General features: G+C 34.2%; 2 protein-coding genes across 4 annotated transcripts; both read left to right on the forward strand.

The window, feature by feature from the left end:
• The first annotated feature begins 1,879 nt into the window (after positions 1 to 1,879).
• LOC135123601 (uncharacterized) lies at positions 1,880 to 10,445 on the forward strand. The gene is made up of 3 exons (XM_064048393.1): positions 1,880 to 3,397; positions 3,877 to 8,731; positions 9,776 to 10,445. Exons 1-2 carry the CDS (start codon positions 3,392 to 3,394, stop codon positions 8,437 to 8,439), a joined length of 4,569 nt encoding a protein of 1,522 aa, XP_063904463.1. The 5' UTR covers positions 1,880 to 3,391; the 3' UTR covers positions 8,440 to 8,731; positions 9,776 to 10,445.
• Positions 10,446 to 12,958: 2,513 nt separating this feature from the next.
• LOC135123604 (uncharacterized) lies at positions 12,959 to 22,645 on the forward strand. 3 transcript variants are annotated; one of them, XM_064048395.1, is made up of 4 exons: positions 12,959 to 13,221; positions 13,843 to 19,602; positions 20,353 to 20,565; positions 20,899 to 22,645. In XM_064048395.1, the coding sequence occupies exons 1-2, from the start codon at positions 13,216 to 13,218 to the stop codon at positions 19,042 to 19,044; spliced, it is 5,208 nt and encodes a 1,735-aa protein (XP_063904465.1). In that variant the 5' UTR covers positions 12,959 to 13,215; the 3' UTR covers positions 19,045 to 19,602; positions 20,353 to 20,565; positions 20,899 to 22,645. The 3 variants fall into 3 exon arrangements, with proteins under 3 accessions (XP_063904465.1, XP_063904466.1, XP_063904468.1); XM_064048396.1 differs by having other exon boundaries at positions 21,055 to 22,645; XM_064048398.1 differs by having other exon boundaries at positions 21,775 to 22,645.

Raw genomic sequence — 22,645 nt, forward strand, 5'->3', positions numbered from 1 at the left:
CACGCTATTCCCCTTTCATTTTCTATCAATATTTTTTTCTCTTTCTTTTAGTTCATCACTCCTTTAGATACATTTTGGATTTTCTATATATTTCTGTGACTGAGTATTATCTTTACGTTTTCCCATCTTCTTATTTTCTTGTTTGTTTGTCTCTTTAAGAACTTCATTTTTGCATCTTTTATTAGTTGTTCCAATGCATCCCACTTTGATTCAACGAAAGTTGGTTCAAGGCACTTTATGCTTTTTTTTAATGTTGGACAAAAACACAAGGCCAAAGACGCAAAAGTAAGTTTTCGACGTCTGAGTATAATAAAGTGACAAGTGAGACCAACAAAGTAATTTTGACATTTCAGTAGGAAAAAAGTGGCACTTAATGGGCGTAATTGAGGACTTAAAACGACTAGACTTAAAATAGACTCAAGTTATTTTGATGGTGTGGACGCAAATTTAATTAAGAATAAAAACCAAAGAGACCACGCTTACAGGATTGGTGGCTCTGATCAAGGTGATCGAGCTACCTTAAACAAGAGCTGTTTTTAAATTTTGGTCCCCCGTTGATAAAATTTTCGCCACAGTTGATGTTCCCACCTATGAGAAAAAAAATTAAAAAATATTTTACAGTGTGTTTTTACATTACAGAAAATATGTTCGAGACCCTCGTAGTTACTTCTTCGAAAGAAAGATCGGGCCTGTCTTTTCGAAACTGCAAAAAACATCTTTTTATTGCAATTTTTTGTTGCAGTAAAACTATTTTAGGTTTTTTCTTTTTAAATAATGTCGCAATGATCTGTGAATCTGTCACAATGACAAATTATCTATGCTGACAAAATTAAAACATTTGTTTGCTTGATTAAAAATTGCGTCTAATAATTCTGATCTAATAAATGAAGTAGAAAAGTGGCAATCCAGTTCAAAGCAAATGTCAATCAGAATCAGACTACTGACAGACAAAAAACTAAATCATCAAATCAGTTTATCCAACTTAAAGAAAAAATATCAAAGCCTACTTTACTATATAAAAATCAAGAATGGATAATAGACAAATTTTGGTTAGCGTTTTAACTTCTGCATGATATTCATAGCACACATAAAATTTGTCTGATGCTTTCGGAGATTATCTGTCTAACACAAATCCGGGACGGCAGACAGATGGACACACGGACGGACAGACAGACGGAAATGGGAGACCTATTTCTTCGTATTGTAGGGGTCACGAAAGGTCGAGAAAACGTAAAAGTAGTGACTTGGTCGACGGACTCGATTACAATACTTCCTACGGTTACGCTCGGGAAGTGATAATTAGTGTAAGACTAATTGTTAGCGATTTTCTAATCTGGAACGCTGTGAAATTTTGGCGAATTGGTCAACACGTAAGTATTGTGTAAAGAAAAAACTCAACTCTAAAATGCTGGATATGTTTCATTGTACTTCAGGAGCGAGGGAAGTTTTGTTTAACACGTGTTTATACCCACAATACCAAACAAAAAATAACTGGGTCAAGTGCCCTCATTCCAACCCTAAACTACCAACCTAAAGGGTGGAATTCCGCCAAATGTCCTAACGCACGACGTATGCAATGGTGTTTGCCTACTTAAACTTAATGGAATGATTTCCATATAGTAGCTTAGCTAAACAGTTGGATGACACATTGGCCCTGAAAAATCCCCAATACCAATATTATTAATATTGTTAACCTTGGCTACGTTTATCACAATTAGCATGTTTAACGATTTTTTTTTGTCTTTTCACGGTGCTTTAAAATTCTGAAAGACAATTGCACAACGTTGTAGACAATATCTATCTAAAATCAACAAATCAATTTTGCGCAAATTTCGTTAGAGGCGTCTAACAACCAACAACGCAGTGGCGGCTCCTCAGAGGAGGCAGGGGAGGCTGAGCCTCCTCTGTTTTTTGGAGCTGAGCTTCCTCTAATTTTTTCGATGAAAGAATTTGTATTTTTGTAGACATTTGTTACTTTTCAGGATATTTTGTTTGATTTAATTTACTTTCATCATATATCAGGTCAAAATGTCGAAAAAAAATTATATTTGCGCCCTTACAATCATAATTCAGACCGCTCCGCGTTTGGCTTCAGCGGTAGAAGCTAGCCTCCGCCGAGAATGCATCTTGCTATTGAGACCGTAGACCTTGACGCATCGTCATTTAGTACTGCATTGGCTACAACGTCGATCAGGGTGCCGCTTCAGGCCGCTAGCCTCCGGCTAGTTTATCTCTTTTCAGATCAAGTCGCACGGATAATTTTATCTCTTTCTTATTAATTGGCGCCATCGGGTGTAAATAGGAAAAACATTGAGGTGGTTTCGCGTGCTCCCTATTCAGTGGTGAGTGGTGTTTAGTACCTACGTAAAGCCTAAGGTGTTTTTTGTATCATTTATTTGCATTTTATTTCTGATCGTTAAAAACAGTTGGTATTATCGGCATATTAATATTATTTATCGAGAATGAGCAACGAAAATAATTCAGTCTCATGTGCAGATACGTAAATTATCTATTAAAAAATTAATTTAGTAGCTTTGATTGTGATAAAAAGATCGCTATAAAACAAAAGGGGAGACCAGCACCACCACTCCCATTAATGGTAATGACAGGTAAAAAGCAAAACAGAGCATTTCATGAAAATAATTATAACAAAACTAAATGGTTAACGCCTTCGGTTTTAAGAAACAAATTATACTGTTGGAATTGTGTATTATTCACAAGTGATAAATCTTCCGTTTGGGATAAAACAGGCTATAAGAAAAATCACATCTACTACTTTAGATTCCGCTCATAAGAGGGATATTGAGAACTATAACCAGAAAGTTGGTGAAAATAGGGCAATTTTGAAAAGACTAATCAATGCAATAGTTTATTTATCTATCAACGCAGGAGTGTTCTTCTCGTGGGCATGATAAAAAAATATTCAGATAATGAAAGATATAAAAAGTAGTGCTTTTCAAATTTGAGCCTCCTCTGAAGAAAACTTCACGAGCCGCCACTGCAACAACGTTAAGTTGTTCATATGCTATAGAAACAAATTTACACAAAGTGGGTGACCTTAGAACGTTTCTGTTGCATGTTAAACATTTGACCTGCTCAAAAAATTGACTTCTTGTAAAAGTTGACAATAATGTACATTGTAGATATTACATAATGTAACGAACCCGACGAGATTCTCGACACACGGTCTTCGGTTAAGATATTGTTATCAAATGTTGTTGTGATTCACTGTCCCACCAATTTCTAACCACAATCGACGTTGTTATAGGTGCAGCCTTGTAAAGTAGACACGTCGCCAACAGCAAACAACATTATTTATTCGTTACTTAAAAAATGAATCATCGATTTAACATTGTTTCTTTGATTAAAGTCTTACTGACCTACAACAATCATGGAGGTGAGTTAATATTTAGTACATCTTATTCCTAAGTTAATGTCGCTGAAGTTAGCTTCAGATTTGGATTCGTGTTTTGATAAATTTACGTTGATGCGTTGCAATATATATATGGAATATTTTTTTATTAAATGTTTTTTTTTTGTTTTTTTTTTTTGGTGATTTCTTTGTAAACATGTAGCACTTTTATGAGCAGTTAAAATAAGTCCCAAAAATTTTAAAATTTGCGTTGGCGCCATCTTTGGGTTTACATTTCCACTGCTTGGACGACAGCGAAGAACTATTATTCTGTCTGTGTTGCAAAATAGGCGACCATTACAAATTTATAGTGAATGAAGTGTCACTTTTTCGTGGTGAAATGTCAAAATTACTCTTGTTGACTCACTTGTCACTTACCAGTTACTTGGGGTTGCATTTTTGATTGTTTAAATTGTCGAAAATTTTCACGAACCCTTACCTACCTACTACTGTTATTTTTTCAGACATTTAAAAAAAGGTCCGGTACAACCAACAAAGGCATTGACTATGAAAATTTGAACATCGCAAACATCGGGATCAACTGGTCCACTGACGTTGAAGTGGAGGATTTTTATTTATCTTCTAATGATGAAAATTTTGGTGCATTTGATGATATTGTCGTAAAAATTACATCGGCAACAGGTAGCAATGTATCTGCTTTACAACTTAAACACAACGATCGAGGTAACTTACATATAGCTAAACTCAAACAAGAAAACGGAGATTTTAGCGTAAAAAAATACTTCAATTCTGCTCAAAGTATAAACTGCCACGTAGATAATTTTATTTTATATACTAATCTTAAGTTTGGCGTTAAAGATAATACACGATTTTGGCTTGATGGTGAAGATTTTCAAATTGGATTGTCCCCATTTCAGCCGAAAGATAAAATTTTTCAAATATCAGATACATTAAATCATTGTTATAGGTTTCATGTTGTTGAAGATGAGTGTACATATGATTACTCTCCAGAAATTTTAATGTACAAACACTTTTTTGAAAAATTTTATTTGTTTGTTAATCAAGATAATTCTAAAATTCTTGAAACAAAAATAGCTGAGAAATTTACAAAAGTATTTCTTGCGAATCAAACAGAATGTGATGCATTTTTGAAAATGATATCGCGATGGAGTCAACAGAAGGGCGAAAAACATAAACTGTGTAAGAGTTGGGTGCAGCGTGCTATTGCACTTACACTCCTATCATCTCGAATTAAACCGTTGTCTTTTGGTAGTGGTATAGATGAGAACATGAAAATTTTACGAGAGGCAATTTCTACTTTCACTATTACGGTATTTGAAAATAATACTTACCATAAAATTAAAGACTTATGGGGCGATGCTATGAGTCAGATTAAAGATACTAAAGAATTAAATAAAACACGAGAAATGTATCATCTTAGCCAAACTTATATTAAAACTCTTGACAATATAGATTTGAAGTTGTTAAACACATTGCTGTGGTTGAACGGTAAATGTCCAATAATTGTAACGGAAGATGCAGTAGTCCACAAACTGATAAAGTTATGCCCACAAGTTAGTATTATTCTTCTTGTAGATGATATTAATAAAGAAAATATTAGTCATAGTTCAGTTTTTCGAAATTTATCGGACTTAAAAGCACCACACCGAGATAAGGTACTCAAAAAGTTTAATGTTTCTATTCAAGGAAAAAAAGAGGTCAGTTTAAAAAATGTATTTAGTCTTGATTTTTCTCATACTATAAGAACAAGCCATTTGGTAGAGATGTTGGAGGGTCCGTATACAATCGGCGGTCTGCTAGAAAATCTTCCCGAACCATATATCGAAAGGAATTTATGCCGAAATGTTATAAATATAAAATATTTTCAAAGGAATGATGAAAACACTTCAATTGTAATTGATGGCGTGCAAAACACTGATTCATTAAACCAGAAGTTGAAAAATTGCAGTATTCATAATATAGAAAATTACTTAAACGAAAGAGACTCAAGCGTTCATTCGACTGAGATAGAAAGAGATACTACCCGAATTAGCGTTTTTATCACTACAAACAAGTGTCACAAAACGCAGTTTGAAGCAATTTGTGACAGAAATAAAGATACGAAAAATATCCACCACTTGAGATTTATAGATGAAGACAGTTTTGAATGGATTCAAAGCAAGGGCAATATAAGCATTTTAGAAGAATATACAGTGAATAATTTTCTCTTATCAGAAAAAGAAATGTGGTGTAGAAAACTTGCGAACAATATAAATTTGATAATTAGTAACCCTGGAATGGGAAAGTCCGAGTTAATGAAAAGTTTGAAAAACACATCTCCTTCAAAAATTTGGATCATCTTTATGAAACCCACAGATATTTCTCTCTTCTCGAAATATATTATAAACAATAATAATCGGTTTGACAATTTAGATTCTTTACAAAATTTTCTTTTGAATGAGAAATACAAATCGATGGACGAACTAGCAAAGGAGTTTTTACAAGTGTTTATTAAACAGAATCAAGTATTTTACGTTTGGGATGCTTTGGACGAAATTCCTACTGAATATCTAGCAACAATTACAAATTTAATTGTTGAACTTTCTATAAAAGGTCACCCCCAGTGGATAACAAGCCGATTTCAACTTAAACATTTATTAGAGACTAAATTTAATGTGCTTTCCTTTAAATTGTGCCAATTCAGCGAACAAGAGCAAACCACTTACATTAAAAAACGTCTAGAGAGCATTTATATGACCAACAAATTTGAAGAAATTATGAGCAAAATTCGATCTTCATTTGTACTGGTTGAACATAAAGAAATCTTAGGCATACCTTTACAAATCTTTATGCTCACAAATTTGCTTCGCCAAGACATAAGCAAATATTTTAAACTCCTTAATGATATATTTGTTTTGACTGATTTATATCATTATTTTGTGAAAGAAAAGATGAAGGTCTACTTTGAAAAAAATTCCTTGTCTGAATCAGCAATTAAAATATTAGAAACTGCAATTCTCCAGTACCACCAAAACTTAGCCCTGAAAACATTATTCTCCAAAGAATTCTTAAAGACACTTAATATCGATATTGAAAATAGTTTCGAAGGCTTTAAAGAAGAATACGTTTCGGTTGGTTTATTAACAAAGATAACGTCAAAACCAGCTTGTTTTATTCATAACTCTTTTGCGGAATATTTCGCAGCGCTTTATTTCTGTCAAAATCGGCGGCTTTCATCTATTTTTGTAGATGTGATTTTTGAACCAAGGTATCTAAATGTACGTTTTTTTTTCGATTTGCTGTTGGCAAAAGAATCACCACCTCATGTGGCGGTATTATACAAGAACGTGAATATATTGAAGAATTATGAAAAACAAATTCGGACAAGTACAGATTCCGCTGAACGGAGTGTCCTACATGTAGCTTCTTCGTGGGGACAGATACATCCTCGATTGAATGTTACAACAACTGCTGGCGCTTATATCGTAGATGATTCTGGTTGTCCTAGTGTTGAGGTTGAAAAGCAGGAAAATGTGAAGATCTTAAATTATTTATTAAATATTTGCGATTTATATCCACGTGATGCTTTATTCAAATTGACACCCTTAATGTATGCCCAAAAAAGTAACTGTCTTGCTAATGAAATTAAGATTTTGAAGCAACAGAACCACAATTTAATGGGTCTACCAATCGAACACATAATTAACATATTATATTATACAACTGTGTGTGGATATGTTGACGTAATAGAACATCTGTATTTAGAAATGTCAACTTCTTTTAGTGGAGCACGTGCACGGTTACTAAATTCTCGGAAGAAAATTTTTAATGCTAAAAATAAAATGGGCATGACTTTGCTTTATTTAGCATCCGAAAGAGATCATGAGAAAATAGTTAAGTATTTACTGATCTTAGGTGCCGACATAAATTTTCGTAGCACTGACGGAATCACATCTCTTTACGTGGCTTGCCAGAAAGGACACGAAAACATTCTAGAACTTTTAGTTACTTTAGGTGCAAACATTAATCTGGGGAATGTGAACGGTACCACACCTCTTTACATAGCTTGCGCATATGGAAACGAAAATATTGTGAAGCGCTTAATTACATACGGTGCAAACATAAACCAATCTAGAAAAATTGGCGCGACACCCCTTTACATAGCTTGCGAATTCGGATACGAAAGCATTGTAGAACTTTTAATTAAATCAGGTGCGAAAGTTAATCTCGCAACTGTGAAAGGTGTTACTCCTCTTATGATATCTTCACAGGAAGGACATATTAAGGTTGTGGAACGTTTACTTTCAGCAGGCGCAAAAGTAAATCAGTCCACAATTCGTGATGTTACGGCTCTTTACCTAGCTTGTGAAAGAGGACACGAAATTGTTGTGCAGCACTTAATTGCATTTGGTGCAAACATAAACCAGTCCACAATCATAGACGCTACACCTCTTTACATAGCTTGTCAAAATGGACACGAACATATTGTGGAGCGCTTAATTGCTTTTGGTGCAAACATAAACCAGGGTAGCTACACTGGCGTTACACCTCTTTATATTGCTTGCGAAAGAGGGCACATGAACATTCTAGAACTTCTAGTTACATCAGGTGCAGACATTAATCTCGGGAATGAGGATGGAGTCACGCCTCTTTTTATATCTACTCAGTTTGGACATATTAAAATTGTAGAACGTTTACTTTATATGGGCGCAAAAATAAACCAGGGCACTCGTTGCGGTGCTACACCTCTCTACATAGCGTGCGAAGTAGGAAATGAAAATATTGCGGAGCGTTTAATTGCATTTGGTGCAGATATAAACCAATCTAGATCCAACGGCTGTACACCTCTTTACATAGCTTGCGAAAAAGGACACGAAAAGATTGTAGAACTTTTACTTGTATCAGGTGCAGACATTAATCATAGGGCTTTTATAGTTCGTACGCCACTGTCTGTAGCATTAAAAAACGGGCATACCAGAATTGCCGAACTTTTTGGTGTTTCTAATAGTTCACAAATGAAAACGGTTCAAAAATCAAATAACACAAGTAACTGTGTAATATCTTAAAACACTGAACTAACCAAAAATAAATGATCAAGAGGTAGAATTAAGACTGAGTACTTTTAAGTATTTATGTTGCCAAAATATCTGTTTTCTAATTCGTACTTGAATAAGATCGGTGCATATCACTCGAATCAGTTTCGGGTAGTTAGTCATTTAAACTTTGTAAGCAATAAAAATATTGTTAAAATGTTATTTTGCTTTAAATATCATCAACCGTCACCAATATTTTCATTGTATGAATAATCATTTTTGGGATGGTTTTCCTTCTTCTAAACTGCATACACACGCACGTTAGGTAAGTAATAAAATATGTTACCTTAAGCTGCTGTGTTTTCACATTAGAGACTTACACACAAACTTTTGAAAAACCGCGAAAAATTTGAAAAAGTGGCCATAAACTGTGATCGTCAACAAAATGGGACCTTATGTTGTGTTTTAAAATGGCGGAATGCGTTCTAATGCGAAGTGGTGAACCGCAAACGTGAAAAAATGATCCCGAATTGTCAACACAAAATATGAAAGGAACAATCTTATTAAGTTTTAAATGACTGAATTTTTTTGGTACAAAGATCTCCTCGTTCTCTTCAAATGCAAGATTATAAATTTATGCTACAGTAATACAGCAAATTTAACAAAGTTTTCCACTTCACATCTTGTCTAAAGTGAGTGGATGAAAACATTAAAGTTATTCTAGTGATACGTAAACAAATTTTAAATATTGACAGTTGAATAAATCGGAATTTTAACTCAATAATCATCAAAGTGGCAACAAAGCTACAACCTTTAATTACGCCACATTTATGTCAAGCATTTTTCACATCAAAATATTTACAGGGTGTCAAATTAAATAAATCAGGGTTAATCCATTAAGACTAATACATCGTGAATCGCATTCCCCATTACATAAATAAAACACCTGTTAAATATGGTCGAAGCCACAATGATGTCGTTCGGTACACACGTCGCTGTGAGAAGCGTATCCGAGAATAAATATCGCAAAATTCCAGTCGTAGAACACATCATGACACAAAATCAGCATTTAATCCCTGTTCCCACTTCCAATTTACAGTGGCATTTAATTAAACCATCTGATATTTTATTTGAGTCTTCACTACCACTGACTGAATGAATCTGACTATCGAGTGGCGAAACAAACGATCCGCACTACCTAAGAAAGAGTGCAATTCGTCTACATTACAAAGAGGTTCCTTTTTTGTTGCTAAATTTAATTCGAACCGGGACATAACAATGTCTTCATCTATTTAGAGATTTTCACTGTATTAAAATGTTAACACCTTTGAAAATTATAGGTAGGTAATTGATGGTTTTCTTGTTACAGATGGATTCTCTGTACCGTTTAGTATTAAGTAACTGTCAAATAAATATCAACCACGAATTAATTGTTGTGAGAAGACTGCTTCACCTAGATGTCGAACCAACCGTGATGATTACTTCAAGAATTGATGGCCTTCAACTTCTGTCTGAAAAAACATGTGTGGGTTTACAAAATTTATTTCATAACGACCGTTTTGTTAAATGCTCTATTCAAAGGAAAACAGAATTACAATCTTTATTTTCAAAAATTAGGAAACATACTAGAAAGTAGTAATAAGAATTTTCCATAAGATTGTAGTTGTTCAAAGTTTAGGTCAATTTTGAAAGCTTTATGTGTCAGTTTGTCATCAATGAATTACTTAAGGTTGTACCCATTTTTATAAACAACCCTCAGGCTATATCTACTGCTACAAATAATACCTTATATTATCTACTGCATATACTTATTTACTGTATGGACTATAATCATCCATTGCACAAGACGATTTCTAGAGGCAGTAGAAAGTTCGACTTATCAGTTGAGATTTTATGAAAGACGACTAGTGTGTTATTCCGACATTTAAAATGAATTGATCAAACATCCACAGTTGTAGCCAAAAACTGAACAAATCTTAAAATTGTACGTACTTAGTATAGGATTTTTAAAGAGTTGTAAATATAATTTTTTCACTATATTCACTGACGTTTTATATGTGTATGTGAAGAGCTCTGATATTTACTATTTATAAAATGCAAACAACACAAAATGTTCTCAAGTCCTCAATGAGGTGAGTAGTTATATTTTTGACGTGACAACGTCTTATAAATCGATGGAGCCGGCTGCACGCACGAAAAAGCATGACTCATGCGGCGTTACCTCGCTCTGTCACGTTCCATGTAAGGCTTGAAGTGCAAGCGAGAACGCGGAACGAGCGACAAAGAGGCACAATCGGCCTTCGCGTTCGGCAGCGTTCGCCATCCGTCTCTCTCCTACTTGAGTGAGCGATGCGTCTGCGTGGACAGCTGCTATATTATAGTACATTGACATGTTTTGGTCGAGTATCAAGTGCAGTGAAAAGTGAATGTAGTGTCAATGTTTTCAAGACACATTAAACTAAAAAAATTGACATAATTGTATTTATGCGTATAAATAAATCTAACTTGATCAATTTCATTGTGATTTCTAATTACCTCCTTCTCTATATACATACAAATCTATTAAACAAATGAAATTAAAATTTTCTTTTGAAAAATGCTACCATTCCATCAGTATTTTCTTAAGACGTTGTCACGTTCAACTATCGTCAGTAAACCGACTTTACAGACAACCGATTTTTTTTTTACCTAATAATTTCGTCTGTAAATTAATAAACTGTGATAATTATCAAGCTGATGTTAAACCATCGTAAGGTAAGTATATACAATCGAACTTCCATAAGTCGAATCTTGAAGGGACCATAGAATTCTTTAAACTGAACTGAAATTAATTTTGATTTAACTCTCTTGACAGATATAACACACACGCACACTACATTCATAGGCAAAAAACCTACCGCATATGATATCCCTTACCCGGTTTTCGCAAACTAGCCAGCTATTTAAACCAAGCTGCACGTTTCACGCGGATGCGGTTCTCCGCATGAAGTTTACAATTAAACCATCCATAAATCACATGAAAGAAAACTGTTAACTTTAACTAGAAACCGTGTATTCCGTGATCTTGTGCTTTTGTTTTAATTAGAATATCAAATCGTATGGTTCTTGAAATTATTACAATAATTAGACGAGTATTAGAATCACAATAAATGTAGCAAGCAACATTTAATTAAGCTACACACTATCAAGAATTTCAAAGAAGAAATAATTTATATGAGCTTAAATTATGCATTAATTCAAGCTTTGGGACGAATGAAAATGAATTTACAAATTTACACATTACATAAAAGGTGGTCTCCGAAATACTCGACTTAATTCGGGAAATTAGAAATTATTAAACCTGCAAAAAACACTAAGATCAAGACTTTTCAACACTACCTGAAATTGTTAATGCTTTTCCCTCTTTCGTTAAAAGCGTCTAGGTCAGATCTGACCCTTCTCATTCTTATATCGTAAACCATAATGATTTGATTGACATCACAGAAAAATGTGAGAATATAACAGAAGACGAAATACTGGAAGCCTTGAACGGGCCCAAAAATTCGCGCAGCTTTCTCATAAAAGATCGTAGGTCGATTTTGGTTAAATCTCTTCATTTTATATTCAACCTTTATCAAGACTTCATGTTTTTCCGATACCTGGAGAGAAGCCACAGTTACTCCAGTATTTAAAAAAAGATGACCATGATTGAAGAATACAGATCAATTTGTCTGATGTGCAACTTTTCCAAAATTTTTGAATCGGTCATTTATAAACGTTTGTATTTTTCATTTAAAAGTTTAATCTCGCCCTTCCAGCATAGCCTTGCAAAAAAAAACTACTGAGTACATTTCGAAGTCAATAGACCAAAATAACCAAGCAGATGTTATCTACGCAAATTTTAATAACTTGTCAAAAACCAGTGTACGCTGATGAATTCAAACTGTTTTTTATCTATTAGCACCCGCTAAGACTGTGAAATCTGGCAGTACAACTTAGACATTTCAACTTCGCTAAACTCAATAAAAAGGTGTTAGGTGCTAGAAATGTCGTGAACAAGACTTTCCCTCACCTAGCTAATTTTCTATTTCTGTTAGAAAATTTTGTGGTGACGGTATCAATCAATCAGGGACACGTATATCAATTTGAATATCGGAGTGTAATAAGCAGTGTTTATAAACGAAAGTAATTTTGTTTACGGTGGGTGATGTTAGAATGTTTCTCGGTCAAAAATTCACTATTTTGTGCACATAAAAAGTAGTGGGAGTATATTTTTTAATATGACTTATTACATTATATTCAGATGTGTTCAAACAAAGGAAGGTAAGAAGGCATAGAGGTAGAATTAGGTACAGGTAAGTATGGAATAAAAACAAAAATGTTTACAACATAAAAACTCGAGTAAATTTTACTGCTACTGTTTTGATATTCTTATAGAATTATTTTTGTATCTCATGCGCAGTAGAGTAAGACTAAGCTGAAAGGAAAGGGCCATTCATGACCGTCGAAACCGCGATATCAGACACTTTTTCAAACATCTTCTACTCGAAGGAAGGAATTCTGCGACTCTCAACGCGCAGTCTGTTTAACATTTTATTTTTAGTGTGCTGCTCCGTTACAGCTGTGTTTCACTGCCTGAATAATAATGTCTAACCTCTGATCCACAGCGGCACAGCCGCACTGTTTCAGTTGTGACCTTGCGATGTAGATAATACGTCGCTGATAAGAAAAATGCTGTTATTTCTGTCTTCATTACTTGAAAAGTACATCATCGATGGCTCCTTTAATATTCTTTCTTCACTTTAAGTCTTACTGAGTCCCATCCGAACCATGGAGGTGAGTGAATAGTTCGTAACATCTAATTTTTAAGTTAATGTCGTTGAAGTTAACTTCAGATTTTGGTTTGTATTTTTAATTTTACGATAACAAAAGTTTCATACTTGAAACTTGAAACGGACATACCAACGACAAAAATATTTCAAGGTCAACGTAATCCAAAGCCAACTTCAGAATGATTAAAGTTAAGTTAGCATTTTTCTTATGAAACGAGAAAAAGCTGTGTTATTAACTATTATTATAGCCTTTATTATATTAGATCAGTGTCAGTTAGCGATTGGTTTATGTTTCAAGTTAAGCCGCGTTAATTCAGTGTTTATTGTTATAAAGAAACAATTCATATATAACTCATAGATATACCTACTTTGAATGAGTAAAGAAAAACTACATATAAGCCGTAAAACGATTGATTTATTTGTACAGGTATTTGTTTATCCTCTGCACTGATTTTTGAAAGTGGACACAATTTCTGATTTTAAATAAGCTCGTCTAATTAACAAAGTGAACTACTCTTTAGTTACTCAAAGGCAAAGGACTGTCAAACGTTTTTAGGTTTACGTATTTATCTTGCAACCCAACGACAGTGAAATTCTCTAAAATCTGCTACTGCTATTTTTTCAGACATTTGAAAAACGATCAGGTACAACCAACAAAGGTACCGATTATGAAAATTTCAACATCGCCAACATCGGAATCAATTGGGCCCTTGACAACCAAATCGAAGATTTTTATTTATCCTCTAATGATGAAAATTTTGGTGCATTTGATGATATTGTTATAAAAACTACATCAGCAACAGGTAGCAATGTCTCTGCTTTACAACTTAAACATAACGATCGAGGTACATTATCCATAAAACAACTCAAACAAGAAAGCGGAGATTTTAGCGTAAAAAAATATTTCACTTCTGTTCAAAGTATAAAGTGCCATGTAGATAATTTTATTTTATATACTAATCTTAAGTTTAGCGTTAAGGAAAGTACACGATTTTGGCTTGACGGTGAAGATTTTCTAATTGGGTTGTCTCCATTTCAACCAAAAGATAAAATTCTTCAGATATCTGATGAATTAAATCATTGTTATAAGTTTCATGTTGTTGAAAATGACTGTACATACGATTACTCCCCAGAAATTTTAATGTACAAAAATTTTTTTGAGAAATTTTATTTGTTTGTTAATCAAGATAATCTTAAAACTCTTGAAACAAAAATTGTCGAGAAGTTTAAAAAATTATATCTCGCAAATCAAACCGAATGTGATGCATTTTTGAAAATGATATCCAGGTGGAGTCAACAACAAGGTCAAAAACATAAACTGTGTAAAAGTTGGATACAACGTGCCATTGCACTTACGCTTTTATCTTCTCGAATTAAACCGTTGTCCTTTGGTAGTAGTGTAAATAAGAATATGAAAATTCTACGAGAAGTAATTTCTGCTTTCACGGTTACGGTGTTTGAAAATAGTACTTACCATAAAATTAAAGACTTGTGGGGCGATGCTATGACTCAGGTTAAAGATACCAAACAATTGAATAAAACGAGAGAAATGTATCACCTAAGCCCATATTATATTAAAACTCTTGACGACGTAGATTTTAATTTATTAAGCACATTATTGTGGTTGAACGGTACATGTCCAATAATAGTAACGGAGGATGCAGTCATTCATAAAGTGATTACGTTGTGTCCAGAGGCTAAGTTTATTGTTCTCGGAGACGATGTTAATGAAAAATTTACTAATTACGACTGTTCAGTTTTTCGAAATTTATCGGACTTAAAGGCATCATCCAGAGATAGTGTTCTTGAAACGTTTAATTTGTCTATTCAGGGAAAAGAAGAAGTTAGTTTAAAAAATGCATTTCGTAAAGATTTTATTGATGCTGTAAGAACAAGCTATTTGGTGGAAATGTTGAACGAACCATACGCTGTAGGAGGGCTACAAGAAAATCTTCCGACGCCATACATCGACAGGTATCTATGGAGAAATGTTATAAATTTCAAATATTTTGAAAAGAATGATGAAAACACTTTAATTGTCGTAGACTGCGTGCAAAAATTTGATTCATTGAAGCGAAAATTAAAGAACTGCAGTGTTCATATTGTCGACTATTTAAACTATTTAAACGAAAGCAGTATACACATTGAACGGAATGAAATAGCAGAAAGTGGAACTTTCGCGATTAGCGTTTTCATTACTACAAACACGTGCCAAAAAATGCAGTTTGAAGCGATTTGCGACAAAAATAAAGACTTTAAAAACTACCATCACTTGAGATTTATAGATGCCGACAATTTTGAATGGATTCAAAGTAAGGGTAATGCAAGCAGTTTGGAAGAATATAAAATAACTGACTTCCTTTTGACAGAAAAAGAGATGTTGTGTACAAAACTTGAGACCAATATAAATTTGATAGTGAGTAATCCCGGAATGGGAAAGTCTGAATTAATGAAAAGTTTAAAAAACACTTCTCCTCCAGAAATTTGGACCATCATGATGAACCCCACAGATATGTATCTTTTTTCCAAATATCTTACTAGTAATAATCAATCTGCCAACTTAGAAACTTTGCAAAATTTTCTTTTAAATGAGAAATACAGATGCATGGATGAAGGAGCGAAACATTTTTTGCAAGTATTTATTAAACAGAACCAAGTGTATTACATTTGGGATGCCCTGGACGAAATTCCCGCTGAATCTGTTGAAACGATTACAAGTTTAATTGTTGAGCTTTCCAAAGCAAACCACGTCCAGTGGATAACAAGTCGATTTCAACTGAAACAATTATTAGAGAATAAATTTAACGTGCTTTCTTTAAATTTATGTCAATTCAGTGAACCAGAGCAAATTACTTACATTAAAAAACGTCTTGAAAACGTTGATACAACCGAAGAGATTGACCAAATTATAAGCACAGTTCGGTCTTCATTTGCACTGGTTGAACACACAGAAATCTTGGGTATACCTTTACAAATCTTTATGCTCACAAATTTGCTTCGACAAGATATAAACAAATATTTCAAACTTCTTTGTAATATATTTGTTTTGACTGATTTATATCACTATTTTGTGGAAGAAAAGATGAAGGTCTACTTTGAGAAAACCGTGGGAGGGGATTTTAAAAATCCCTTGTATGAATCAGCATTAAAAATACTAGAAGATGCAATTCTCAAATACCATCAAAACTTAGCCCTAAGAACATTATTTTCTATAGAATTCTTAAAGAAACTGAATATCGATCTTGAGCATAATTTCGAGGAATCTAAAGAAGAATACATTTCGGTAGGTTTATTAACAAAAATAATATCTAAGCCGGCACATTTCATTCATAACTCTTTTGCGGAATATTTCGCAGCGCTTTATTTCTCTCAAAATCAGCGGCTTTCATCTATTTTTGTAGATGTGATTTTTGAACCAAGGTATCTAAATGTACGTTTTTTTTTCGATTTGCTCTTGGCAAAAGAATCACCACCTCATGTGGCAGTATTATACAAGAACATAAATTTATTGGAGAGGTATGAACATCAAATTCGCACAGGTACAGATGCCGGTGGTCGAAGTGTCTTACATGTAGCTTCTTCTTGGGGACAGAGACATCCTCGATTGGATGTTACAACAACTGCAGACGCCTACATCGTAAATGATTCAGATGTTCCTAATGTGGAGGGTGAAAAGACGGAAAATTTAAAGATATTAAATTATTTACTAAATATCTGTGATTTAGCTCAATGCGATTTGTTATTAAAAATGACGCCGCTGTTGTACGCCCGAAAAAGCAACAGTCTTGTCATAGAATATAAGATCTTAAAACAACTGAATAAAAATTTATTGGATCTACCTGTCGAGCATATAATAAATTTATTATATTATACAGCTGTTTGCGGATATGATGATGTAATAGACCACCTAAATTTAGAGGTATCAACTTTAAGTGATAGACAAGATGCAAAACTATTAAAACTTGAGAAAAAGGTTTTAGATGCCAGAAATATCGTGAACAAGACATTCCTTCACCTAGCATCTGCTAGACAATTTGAGAAAGTTATCAAATTTTTAGTGAAACAAGGTACTAGTATAGAAGCCTCTGATACTGAGGGAGCTACAGCTCTTTACTTTGCAAGTCAAGGGGGTTACTACAAAATTGTAGAATTTTTAGTTACAGAGGGTGCCGAAATTAATCGCGAGAAAATGAACGGTGTTACAGCTCTTTTTATAGCTTCGCAGTATGGACATATCAAGGTTGTAGAATGTCTACTTGGGCTAGGCGCAAATCCAAATCAGCCTAGAGATAATGGTGCAACACCTCTTCACGTAGCATGCGAATTCGGACACACAGAAATTACAGAGCTTTTAGTTGCGTCAGGTGCCGATATTGAACACGGCAGATTGGACGGTATTACGCCTCTTTTTACAGCCTCACAGTTCGGACAAATTAACGTTGTGGAACGTTTACTTGCGTTAGGCGCAGATCTAAACCACCCTAGAGACAATGGCGCAGTACCTCTTCACGTCGCTTGTGAATTAGGACATGAAACGATTATAGAACTTTTACTAACATCGGGTGCCGAAGTCGATAGCCACAGAACGGACGGTATTACGCCTCTTTTTACAGCATGCCAGTATGGACAAACTAGAATAGCAAAAGGCCTTCTTGTGTTAGGCGCAAACCCAAATCAGCTTAGAGATACTAACGCAACACCTCTTCACGTAGCTTGTGAATTCGGACACGACGAAATTGTAGAACTTTTAGTAACATCGGGCGCAGAAATTAATTTCGCGAGGTTGGACGGTGTTACGCCTCTTTATACAGCTTCTCATTGTGGTCAAATCAAGATTGTAAAACGTCTGCTTGCGTTAGGTGCAAACGTAGACCAGTGTAGAATTAATGGCGCAACACCTCTTCACATAGCTTGTGAATGCGGACACGAAGAGATTATTGAATGTTTAGTAGCGTCAGGTGCCGAGATTAATCGTGGCAGAACAGACGGTATTACGCCTCTTTTTACAGCCTGTGAGTTTGGAAAAACCAAGATTGCAGGACGTCTTCTTGTGCTAGGCGCGGACCCAAACCAACAGAGAGATATTGGCGCAACACCTCTTCACGTAGCGTCCGAATTCGGACACGAAGAGATTATAGAACTTTTAGTAGCATCGGGTGCAGAAATTAACCGCGCGAGGTTGGACGGTGTTACGCCTCTTCATACAGCTTCTCATTGTGGACAGATCCAGATTGCAAAACGTCTGCTTGCGTTAGGTGCAAACGTAAACCAGTGTAGAGATAATGGCGCAACACCTCTTCACATAGCTTGTGACAACGGACACGAAGAAATTGTTGAATATTTAGTAGCGTCAGGTGCCGAGATTAATCGTGGCAGAATCGACGGAATTACGCCTCTTTTTACAGCTTGTGAGTTTGGACAAACCAAGATCGCAGGACGTCTTCTTACGCTAGGCGCGGACCCAAATCAACAGAGAGATATTGGCGCAACACCTCTTCACGTAGCGTCCGAATTTGGACACGAAGAAATTATCGAACTTTTAGTAACGTCGGGTGCAGAAATTAATCGCGCGAGGTTGGACGGTGTTACGCCTCTTCATACAGCTTCTCATTGTGGACAAATCAAAGTTGTAGAACGTCTGCTTGCGTTAGGTGCAAACATAAACCAGCGTAGAAATACAGGCGCAACACCTCTTCACATAGCTTGCGAATTCGGACACGATGAAATTATAGAAATTTTAGTTGCATCGGGTGCCGATATTAATTTAGTGACATCTTTTGACCGTTCACCACTCTCAGTTGCTTTAGAAAAAAAGCAAAATTGCTGAAATTTGAAGGGGTGGAGTAATTCAAGTAACATGAAGTCTAGTTAATCTGCGGGTAAAAGTGCAGTACTTTAAAAACCGAACTGACCAAGAATAACTTAACAAGATGTCACTTGCTGTTTGAAGTAAAATACAAAAAGGCATATTTCTGCTATGTTTTGTTACTTAATATAATTATTTTATTTCCATTCTTATGTAAGACTATTTATTTTATGTAGACGAGATAACATTTGGTTTTCTACATTATTAAATTTTTCTTTATATAAAAATTGATTATTTATATTTTTATACCGTTAAATGGAGATGCATCATTATTGTTCAGATGAATTTTTTTTATTGTCGAATCCATAGTGTATTAGACTGGCACATACCTATAATTTAAATTATTTGTAAGTTTATATATCAATTCAATGTTGTAAACAGTAGAAACATTGTGGAAACAGAGGCTAATTATTAATTAAACATCATCACTTATTGCCAGTTTTTATCATTATTACGGTAATTGGAAGTAAACTTTTGAGACGACTTTCAACTGTTAATCTGGATACCCAAACATATTAGGTAAGTGATAAGAATATGAGTTCTCTCGCTTGTGATGTATTCTCACACAATCACACTAAACTAAACGTAAAATGACTGTCATTCATAAGCAACATATTTTTGTTTTTTTGGATTTATTTATTTCAGCGCCATAATATCTTGACCACTTAATCAATATTTCACGATTTTAAATTTATGAAAACACTAACGGTCCTAGGAAAAATATAACGCACCGTCGTTATGTGCCCATATTCAAAATTTGTATAATTTTGAAGACAATCGTAATTAAATGGTTTAAGGAAAACTTTTGTTTAAGTATAACATGCGAAACTTATTGTATGAATACGCACAAAGACATTTTTTCTAAAGTCTTTATGGTTGAGCGGGATAACTTAATTGGTATATAATCTATTAACCAGCTTTCTTCTGGTTACTTTTTCATTCTTTTTTTATGGCCAATGAAGTTTCCAGATACATTGTCACCTGTCACATCTAGCGTTTGGATTTTCTTAATTCGCTCATTTATTTGTGCTTTCAAGCTCGCACCACGTTACTTTGTTATAAAATCGATCACATTTGCGTCGATGTAAATGCAGACATACATTTTAGCGACAAATAACTAGGGTTTTTTTTATCTTTAAACTTAGAGATAGAATACTTAGTTTTGAAAATATTGGTACACAAAATGATTCAATAGATACAATAGTTGCTTACTGTGGTTTCAATATTTAGATAATTGTTACCTAAGTAACAGATCTTGTTTTGTTGCAGACGGATCTATGTCTATTATTATTTATTTATTTGTTTGTTTATTATGGATTGGATGGATTAACCCCAAGAAAAATTTGTGTTGCGTTTCTCGAACTGTAGAACAAAACAAGATGACCATTGCAAGTGCTTCTCTGGTTTAACGTATTCAAAACTACATATAAAGAGGTCTTAAGAAGGTGTATGTTTATTAGACATAACCATTTTAAGGATTGAGTAAGTATAGATTACCTGTAAAGTCTTTATTTATACAGCTGACAGAAAAGTGGCAGTACATCAATATATTTTGTTTGACTCAATCATAACGATGTCATTTATGACACTTTCAACAGTCCATAATCTACCACTTTTTTGGACTGTAAAGTAATTTGGACTCCAACTCAAAACGATTTATTCAAACAAAAATAATGGACAATATCAATATCTAACATTACAACGTTTCTTAATTATTTTTATTACAATAATGGTTAATATTAATAACACAATTTGTGTTGTTGATGATGTTGAATCCAGTCGATGATGCATTTTCTGTTATTTCTTTGTTTCTAGAATTAATAACTGAATCCCCTAATGATTCTTCCGTTGTACCTAATATAGTTGAAGCAACATTAATTTTTGAACTTTCTGACTGGTCGATGTAGCCTTCAGCCCCTGCCGATGACCGCCATCCACCATGTCTCTTAATACCTTCCATACTGGTTCCAGCATGTGCTAGAATGCTAGCAGAAGTACGACGAAAGCAGTGACTGGTATATGCTGAAGGCGTCCGCATGTTCTTTAGTCAGAGTGGAGGATTTTTTTGGCTTATGACCTTCTTCTTTTCTTTTGAGATAAAGAATGAGACCAGAAAATGGACTAATATCTATACTCTCAGGGAAGAACTTCTGAAGGACACAAGTTCACTACGAAAATATGCCAACAGGCAATCTTCGGTGGTTTTAATAATCTTGTTCTTTGTACACCAGAGCCGGCATGTCTTGTACGCAGTTTCATACAAAATTTTAGATTTCTTCGGCAGCAGTTCTTCTGTTGCTTTTAAAGCAATATTCTGAATCTCGTCAAGAACTTTCAATAGTTCTATTGAACTCATTTCTTATTCAAAATTGAACAAATTTATACAGCTAATTGGCGATTTAAAAAAAACAATCACTTGTCAAACAATTTATTTGCCTGTGACAACAACAATGCCTACTAAAATTTATCAAAAATTTTTAAATGGAGATGAAAAAGTTACAAAAAAAAAATCTTTTGTTGAGTCAAACATAAAGCTATGTATGTCACACGTACATGATGCTTTTTATTGGACGCGTCCAATAAATCTATGCATTATGTACTAGTAACATAGAGAGCTATTTTCTCATAATATATTTTTCACTGACCACGTTTTTAACATTGTTCAAAATAATTATGGGTATTTTTTTCCAGTGGCTATGTTGCGAATGTCCTTTTCCCATGGTTCTTGTTTCATTTTGTTAAAAAAATATACATATATATTTTCGTACCATGAAGTACCATTCCGCTTACTAGTTACCACAAGACACTATTTGTACACTTGTATATTGAGGTCACAATCATCCCATCTTTAAGAAGCTACAACCGAAAAAATCCGCATCAAAAAATCAAAGAAGATAATGCTACTGAATCAAGATGGGGAGGTGTTTTAATCTCTATCTATTTCTATTTCTTTCTCAAGTTGAGGAAAACGTCAGTTATGTGTCGGTATTTTTTGTAAAAAAATGTACCATTCAGTGAAAAACAGTATTAAAACCTTTCAGTTCATGATAAAATTTGAAATAAACCATAATAGCTTCAAGGCGATTTTACCTACTTTGTGACAAAAGTGAGCGACAAAATTTGGACAGTTCAGCGTTCAGAAAGATTCTAGTGTGGTATAACTGGTATATTTCAGTCTACAAAATGCCACATACATATGTCACCATCAATGAGATATTAAAAAATGTATTTCTTTAATACAACATTATCATAGACTGTAATTGGTCTTGAGAAAGTATGCACTTTGTGCAAAAGAATTTCTGGAGCAAGTGGAAGGCTAACTAGCCTGACGTAGCCTGTAGGTGAAATCGTCGTGTTTCCTGTTTTCTTTCCATAAATCATAACTGGACTCTAACTGCTTGGTGCATTTTATAGTAAGTAAAATGTAATTGGTGCCATAATTTAAGACAAATTAATTTAAAGAGTTTCGTGTATTTCAGTCGTTGAAATATTAAGTGCCTGCTACTACTAAAATATAAAGAATTATGTTGAAATCTTAATTTACAATAAAGTTTTATTTGTA

Source organism: Zophobas morio, unplaced genomic scaffold, assembly GCF_036711695.1.
Source record: "Zophobas morio isolate AGI-343-1 ecotype UQ-CSIRO unplaced genomic scaffold, CSIRO_AGI_Zmor_V1 ptg000006l, whole genome shotgun sequence".
Lineage (NCBI taxonomy): Eukaryota > Metazoa > Arthropoda > Insecta > Coleoptera > Tenebrionidae > Zophobas > Zophobas morio.